The 8,347-nt window shown below is 42.4% G+C and overlaps 1 protein-coding gene across 2 annotated transcripts in view; it reads left to right on the forward strand.

The window, feature by feature from the left end:
• The window catches only part of C1QTNF12 (C1q and TNF related 12), a 134,883-nt gene extending 128,943 nt beyond the window's left edge, over nt 1-5,940 (forward strand). For both annotated transcript variants that reach the window (XM_040325875.1, XM_040325874.1), the window contains one exon: nt 5,167-5,940. In XM_040325875.1, the coding sequence (XP_040181809.1) occupies nt 5,167-5,265 (99 nt within the window). In that variant the 3' untranslated portion in view covers nt 5,266-5,940. The remainder of the gene's footprint in view (nt 1-5,166) is intronic.
• The last annotated feature ends 2,407 nt before the right edge of the window (nt 5,941-8,347 follow it).

Consider the following 8,347-nt stretch of genomic DNA (forward strand, 5'->3'; position numbering starts at 1 on the left):
TGTAACCTCCACATATAAAAAGCCTTCTTCACAGTAAGAGCTGTGAAAATGAGGCATAGACTCCCTCAAGAGCTGGTTATGGCTAGCTCAGTAGATTGTTTAAAAAAGGTCTGGATTCTTTCCTAGATGCACATAATATAACTGGATACTAATATCTATAAAGTAAAGTTGATCCAGGGAATAGCTGATTGCCTTTTGGGGGATCAGGAAGGAATTTTTCCCCCACTGTAGCAAATTGGATCATGCTTTATTTTTTTTATTTTTTTTTTGCCTTCCTCTGCATCAACTGTGGGTATAGGAGTGTATAAAAATTGTTTCCCTTCTATTGGTTGAATTGGATGGACTTGTATCTTTTTTCAACCAGACTAACTATGTAACTTTACCACAGTGGTTCTCAACCTGGGGGTCAAATGACGATTTGCCAGGGGTCACAGAATCCTGGGCTGTTCCTGAAGCCCGTTCTGCTCTCCCTGTCTTTTTGCAGCTAACCCAGAAAGGCTGTCCCTGGAGCCTGTGGTCGCCCAGGTGGGCTGTTTCTGGAGCCCGCAGCCGCCCACTCAGCCTCTTCGCAGCCACCTATTCAGTTCACAGCATGGCTGGGGGGCAGAGACAAGTGGTCAGCTGACTGGTGAGAAATGTGAAGTGGGAGGGGCTGGAGGAGACCCTATCTCCTGATTTAGGCATAGGTGTCACTGCTACGAGGCACCACAAAGTCAGAGACACAGTGAGTAACACTACCTGTGGTTATAGTTGCCATTAAAAATCCCCACTACAGTTTTCAGATCAGCAGATGACCTTGATCAAGAGAACCTGAGTTGGCTGATAAAAACTCGCTGTGAAAGGATTGTGGTGATACTGCGCTGTCACATGAACAAATGATAAAAATAAAATAAAACTAATGCAGCAACTTAAAATGTGAGACACACACGAAATAAACAGATTATAGAAAAACAAGCTGCGCAACTAACGTGATGACTCAAACAAAAACCAACAATTTAAATAAATGGCAAAACTCAGTGTTGTAAATGTATAGAGATCACTAAAACAAATAGGTGACCCTATTTGTGTCACATAAAAAATAAGTCCCCTGTGAAGAAGGATTGAGCAGATCAAAGTCCTATATCAAGGAATGGATGCATCAGATGGTAGTTTGCTAGCTGGAAATGTGCTGCTCTCCTACAGGTAAAACGGTGACATCAAACCGAAAGGAACCACAGAACAGTGATGGGATAGAAAGGAAATCTTCCACCTTCCAAATAAACTGCCTCTTACCGAAAGGGAAGATCCCAACCAGAGATCTTCTGTTGGCGTGTGGCTTTCAAACCCAGCCTAGAGGTCTATGTAGCAGGATATCGTTAGCCCAATGTCAAATGGATCGCCCACCGCTCACAGATGGTCAGATGTGAATACAGCCAGGTGAGGAAGGAAAGAAGGCTGACATAGCGTAATCCAGTATAACGTTTTAATGTATAAAATAAATAAAATCGCACTTACAATAGGAAGATCTAAAATCGCATGTGAAAAGTTTGTAGCCGGCTGGCTAACACAGCCCGTTCACTCCGGGACTCTGTATGTAGCGATGACGTCAGCACGCCGCTTCACCCTACGTCGTTTTGTCTCAATAGACTTCGTCTATTGCCGCAGTGAATTATGGGCTTTGACACGCCACTCGAATTTGGCGCGAACGGCCCAAAACGTTCGTAATTCGACGAATGATCGAACATACGATGTTCGAGTCGAACGTGAGTTCGACTCGAATATGAAGCTCATCCCTACTCTATAGCATATAAAATGTTAATTTCTACCACTTGCAGTTATTCAAGCCATATATTTCAAACAATTTACATACAGCATTTTGTTGAACTGGTTTTGGCCTAGATGACACAGTGCTCTTATTCATTGGGGTCAAGCAGCAGGTCTGTTTTATTCTGGTCAACATTTAAAAGTACACCTTGAAATGCATACAGGGCCAGCATATCTGTTCAGTGCTTCAGATAAATTCCACGGGGTGAGCCATCCCACCCCAATCATTTTTGTTGGTAATCCTGGAATGTGGCTGCTTGTGATTGTTGAATACTTTCTGGAGGTCTCCTTATGCTGTCTGTGACATACAAAAAGCTCTGCTGTAGAATATGCAGACAATGGGGTTGCAGAGTGCAACTGCACTTTGCAGAGTGCACAGTGTATTCACCTTTAGCAAATCAACCCCAGTGTTTTTAGTAAGTTTCATTTATAAAGCCTCTTGTTTAAAGGGGTTGTAAAGGTACAATTTTTTTTCCTAAATAGCTTCCTTTACCTTAGTGCAGTCCTCCTTCACTTACCTCATCCTTCCATTTTGCTTTTAAATGTCCTTATTTCATCTGAGAAATCCTCACTTCCTGTTCTTCTGTCTGTAACTCCACACAGTGATGCAAGGCTTTCTCCCTGTTGTGGAGTGTCATGCTCGCCCCCTCCCTTGGACTACAGGAGAGTCAGGATGCTCTCTACGTTGCAGACAGAGAAAGGAGCTGTGTGTTAGTGGGCGTCCTGACTTTCCTGTAGTCCAAGGGACCCTAACATGCCAGAAAAGTCCAAATCTCATTCCAAATCTCCTAAGCAGTCAGAAGCAGCAGTGCCTTAGATGCCACACTGCAGATAGACACATTCCAGGAAGTGCACTGCTATCAGGAGGAATTGCAGACAAAAAGTACATTTGTCAGATACTTTTTAGGCACAATTCAATATTTTAGATGTTCTATATAACATAAGAAATTTTCCATCAATCAGTTTTTATTAAGTTTATCATAAACATTGAAAGACAATGTGTACATTGTACATGGTTTACAGAAATCCGTTGACATTTCAAAATACAAATATAAGGCTAAAATATCATTTAACAGGAAAATCTAGATTGCAAATCATATGTTAATAAATACATTGTAATAAATACATTCACAGGAGTCATCAATACCATACCCCCAGGAACCCAACTGGGATCTCTTTACCTTCCCGGAGGTATGTCACAGGCGACAAACAACATGTATAATGAGAGCTCACATGGCTGAACTTGCCTTCATATCATGACACTATGAACTAAGAACAAACAAAGTCAAAGAAACTTCACAGCTCCATTCCATTTTTCCCAAAGTGACCAAGTGTTTTTCCCCCTAATCCAATATCCACCACTAGACGCCATAGTCATTTCATATCCATAATGAAGGTTCACCAAGTCAAGTGTGTTTTCTATGGAGGGAATTTTATCTGACTTCCACAGTCTAGTTATAGACAGTCTAGCTGCTAATAATATGTGTGTAGTCACATGCCTGGCAATAGGGGGTACTGAATCTATAGAAAGATTGAGGATCGCTAGGTCAGGTGTGGGGGCAATGTGTTGGTTCGAGATGTCTGATAGAATTTGGAAGATAGTCCTCCAATAAGATGTGAGAGAATTGCAATTCCACATTATGTTAAATAAATCACCTTTGGCTGAATTACATCTCCAACACATGTCATTGACATTGAGACCGAATGAGACCAGTTTCGCTGGAGTCGAGTACCATCTGAGGGACAGTTTTTGAGTAAGTTAGACTGCAATGCTTGTTGCCACTGGTGGTTTGTGTAAGTTCGGCCCAAATCGTTTTCCCAATGTGTGTGGGGAGATAGTTTATCAAATTGGAGTTTTTGTTGTAGTACATTATAAAAAAAAGATATGCCCTTAATTTTGCGGGAATCACTATTTAGGCGTTGACAAGATTTCGGGTGTATTGTGTAGATAGGTGATTGAAGTGTGTCTAGGTATCTTTTAACCTTGAAGTAAGTAGAGAGTTCAGAGGATGGCAAGTTAAATTCTGTTTGAAGGAGACAAAATGATTTCAGACGGGAGTCTTTAAATAAATCTTGAATAGATATGATACCCCGGGCAGACCAATGATTTATGGATAGGTTTAACGAAAAATGATGAAGAACTTCGAGAAGGAATGGTATCTGTGGGGCTTTTGGGTGTACAATACTTTCCTGGGTCAATGTTTTCCATGCCAAAGCCGATGCCAACATGGTGGGAGGTATTGCTAAAGGTAATTTAGTCTTAAAGGGAGTGCTCATCACCCACCACTTAAGATATGGGCATATTAGTGTTAAAGCCTCAATAATGCTCCAGAATTTAGTGGGACACGGTTAAAAACATTCTGTAAGTTGATCTAACAGTGAAGCTGTATAATAATCCTTAAAATCAATAGTCCCCGATCCCCCTGCTGATTTATGTTTTATAAGGGTGGAGTGAGCACATCTGGGTCTAGACCCCCTCCATATGCATTTATTAAGCAAGGATTGGAGAGATTTAAAGAAGTACTTTAAATAAATATCGAGAGTCCTAAATAAATATAGAATTTGTGGTAAGTGGAGCATTTTGAATGCTGCTAGCTTGCCTGACCACGATAGTTCATGTTTGTGGATAGATTGAATGTCAGCTTGTAATTTGGAAAGGAGTGGTTTATAGTTGGCCGAGAAAAGGTGTTTAACCGATTTAGTGAGGTGGATCCTGAGATAAGAAATGTCCTTATCTGACCAAGCGAATGGATATTGGAGCTGTATGAAATTTTTCGACGTGGCATCGAGATTAAGGTCCAGAATTTGTGACTTAGACGTATTAAGTTTGTAATAGGAAACCATACCAAACCATTTCAGTAACTTGTATGTTTCTGCCAATGAAGTTATCGGATTAGACAGGATCAAGATGACATCATCCGCGAAGAGACTTATCTTATGTGCCGTATTGCCTATTGTCAAACCAGTGATCAAGGGGTTCGATCGTACATGCGCCCCTGGCTTCGGGAGCGTAACAATAATAGCATTTAATGACTCTTTAGCAAACGTGGAAGAGGAGGCAGCGTCATTACAAAATTGTGTCAGGTATGGGATTAGTTGGTCGGAGTATCGTTGATAATATTCCCCTGTTAAGCCGTCTGGTCCTGGAGCTTTCCCAGAGGGTAACGATTTAATAGTTGCATGTAGGAAATCCTCACTTTTTGTGTTCAGACCCACTTAAAGACTAATGCCAAATCAACTGAGTGAAAACACAATCTCCACATATATGATCTGGTAGTTTGTCATAATGTGTATTTTTTATAATGATTTAGTATATGCGTATATTGTGTATCTCATGTAATCTCCTTGTTTTTTGTCTTCCAGAGTGGCCAGTACACATCAATATTTGTCGACAATGGTGCAGGGGCACCCATCACAGTCCAAAATGGGTCTGATTTTATGGGTATCTTTATGGGACTGTAAACAAGACTGTGGGAATAACCTAGACTGAAGCAATATCAAGCTTACACATTCACTTACCTGCAATGGAAAAAGCTTTCACCATATCCGTTACCTAGGACTTTCTCCTGCGTAACTGCTTGGCACTCGCAGGACGAGGAGGAAATTCATGTAGGCCCAATGCCTGTTGCTGCTGCTTCTGAGCCTTGCAATGCCATGTAAGTCTTCAGTGGATTCAATGGCTCTCTTATGCATACCATTGCAGGCCCCATTAACATTGAATGGGTCAGTATTTACATGTCGGACTCTATAAATACAATTTTAATATTTAGAGGATCCTGTCCTGCTCGTTGTTTGTTGTACGATGTGTGTCATAAATATGGGGAATTGTGGAACATGAACTTCAGAAAGGTCAACAATTTTTTTTTCAGCAGCACATTATTGGCCCAATTACACATGGACTCTGCTAAAATGAAGCACAGGACTTTGAGAACACTTTAATTATCAAATTAAAATGGAGTGAGAGCGAAGCATGTTCATAGACATCATGGCGTCCATGATGTCACATGGTGCAAGCAAGAGGTCTCCATTACATGTTTGTTTTTGAATTTATAAGCATTGATCTTTGTATTGAATTTTATCTTATAAAGTATTGCATAAAATGGATGTAATTTAATAAACATTTCACGTTCATCTATATTGAAAAAAAATATTAATTTGATTTTATTAATAGCAAGGATTACAAAATGATGGGTAAAAGGGGTAGATACATTTCTAAATGCTTAAAGTTAAACAAATTGGCCATAAATTGCAACATTGATGAAGAGCAGAATTATTTGGTAAATGAAAGTACATCTATTTGTCTTCATATCAACCCCTGTGTCCCTGTGATGCCTCCTTTTTTTTAACCCAGTATACGCATGGGACCTTGGCTTCTTCCCAAGTCGAGCTTAAAGTGTTACTAAACCCACTACAGTAAAATCAGTCTGTATATGCAGTAAAGCATGCTTGTTATACTCACTGTGGACCCTAAGGGGTTAATCCTCCACATTGTGTAAAAGGGCTGTTTGATCCCAGATTCTCTGATTCTCCCCTCCTTCTACTATCCCCTAATAATTTCCTGATAACACAGAGTCTATGGAGTCAGGCTGCACATGTTTGGTGTGTATTGCTAGAGAGGTTTTTCCTTTCTTGGGAGGATGCATGTGATCAGCACAGGACCAATCAGCACTGTCCAGACAGAAGTTCATGGGTCTTGCAGTCTCATAGGACAGTCAGAAAACTCCTACAAGCTTTAACCAGTGCTTGGCTGGACACTGATAGAGGCCACAAGACTGCTATATACTGCAGATGAGAAAATGTGTTTAGCTGTTTATATTTACTAAAATAATTGCGTTTCCATGTTCTGTGTACTGTGGGAGACCAGATATAGTGGTAAAAACGGGTATAAACGGGTAAGTACTGCTCATATTTTAATACAAATAGCCGATTCCCCTAGACCGAACGAGCAGGAATCTAAGGGGAGGAAAAAAAAAATGTAATAAATGGGTGAACTCCCGCTTTAACAAAAGAACATGCATTCTGCTTTAATAATTATGCTACCAAAATTAGTGTGTGCTGTAAATTGCATCTAGCATTGCTCCTGTCTCTTCTTGCTGGAAGTAGGGTTAGCACCTAATCCCTTTAAAACCGAACACATTAATTACACAGATTCTGTGGCTGATTAAGGTGGTAATTAAATTCACTTAAGCCTCGTACACACGACCGGTTTTCTCTGCAAAAACCATCAAGAAAACTGCTTCTTGCCGAGATAACCGTTCGTGTGTACGAGGCTTTCAGGTTTCTCGTCAGGAAATCTGGCCAGAATCTAGACAAGAAAAAAAGAGAACCTGCTCTCTTTTTTCTCGTCGAGATTCTTGACGGCCTGTTTCCCAACGAGAAACCCAAGAGTGTGTATACTTACCTGTCACCGTGGAAACCCGCGCATGCTCGAAATGACTTTGACGCATGTGCGATAGCTTCTACGGCATAGGTAGGGTGAAGCCAGGCCCGTCAAAACAAGCAACTGCTTGGGGCCCCGAGCTGGCCTGGGGGCCCCAGCATAGCACCGCCGCCGCCACACCACCGCTTCCTATAAATGCTGCAGCCTGTAGCTTGGCCGAGCTCCTTTCCTAATTCCTCCTGCAGTCCGGCCGGGTACCGTAACCACGTGGTACAGGAAATTCAGTTTCCTGTTCCTGGCCGGACTGACAGGAAGTGCACGCACTCAGTGCTCACTTCCTTTCAGTCCGCCCGAGAACAGCAAACTGAATCTTCTGCAGTGCGATATGCGGTAAGGGGGGGTAAAAAGAACATGGGGGGAGCCGGGGAGGCAGTCAGAAGAAGTACTAGCTGACATTCGGCAGCAACAGCTGTATGCCGCGGTATGCGGTAGGGAGGGGGGCAGCAACTGTATGCAGCGGTATGCAGTAGGGAGGGGAGGGGGGGTTAAAAAGAACATGGGGGGAGGCAGTCAGAAGAAGCACTAGCCAACGTTCGGCAGCACCAGCCCCCCCCCCGCTTATCTGGTTTATAGCAGAATAATTTTTTACACTTGTCAACTTATCCCCCCCACCCCCGCGCTTCTCAACTTGAAACTCAGCAACACCCCCTCCCCCGCTTCTTGCTTGGGGCCCCCAAATCCCTTCAAACGGCCCTGGGTGAAGCAAGATGGCCGCGACGGCATCGAATGTGATGAGCGCATGCTCATCGTACGTGATGACGTCACCGCGTTCTTTCCTTTCAAGAGAACCGCAGTTCTTTTGAAATGAGAGTCTGTACACTCGGGCGGCAAGAGTTTCTTGCCAATAATCTCATCAGGGCCTTAGTGTCTTATCTGCAATAAATTTGCCTCAGAACCTGTGTAATTAATATGTGTTCAGTTTTAAAGGGATGAGGTGGCAACCCTAGATGGAGGCTGCGATTTTGTTAAAGCCCAGTGCAGTCACTTCCTCAACCTGCCTAGCGGTATTCCCGAGACTGGCTCGGGGTGAATTTTACATACCAAAAGCAGTAACCCCAAGCCAGACTCGGGATCGCATTGCAGGATACAGGGGAAGTTACTTGC

This window comes from Rana temporaria, chromosome 10, assembly GCF_905171775.1.
Source record: "Rana temporaria chromosome 10, aRanTem1.1, whole genome shotgun sequence".
Classification (NCBI taxonomy): domain Eukaryota; kingdom Metazoa; phylum Chordata; class Amphibia; order Anura; family Ranidae; genus Rana; species Rana temporaria.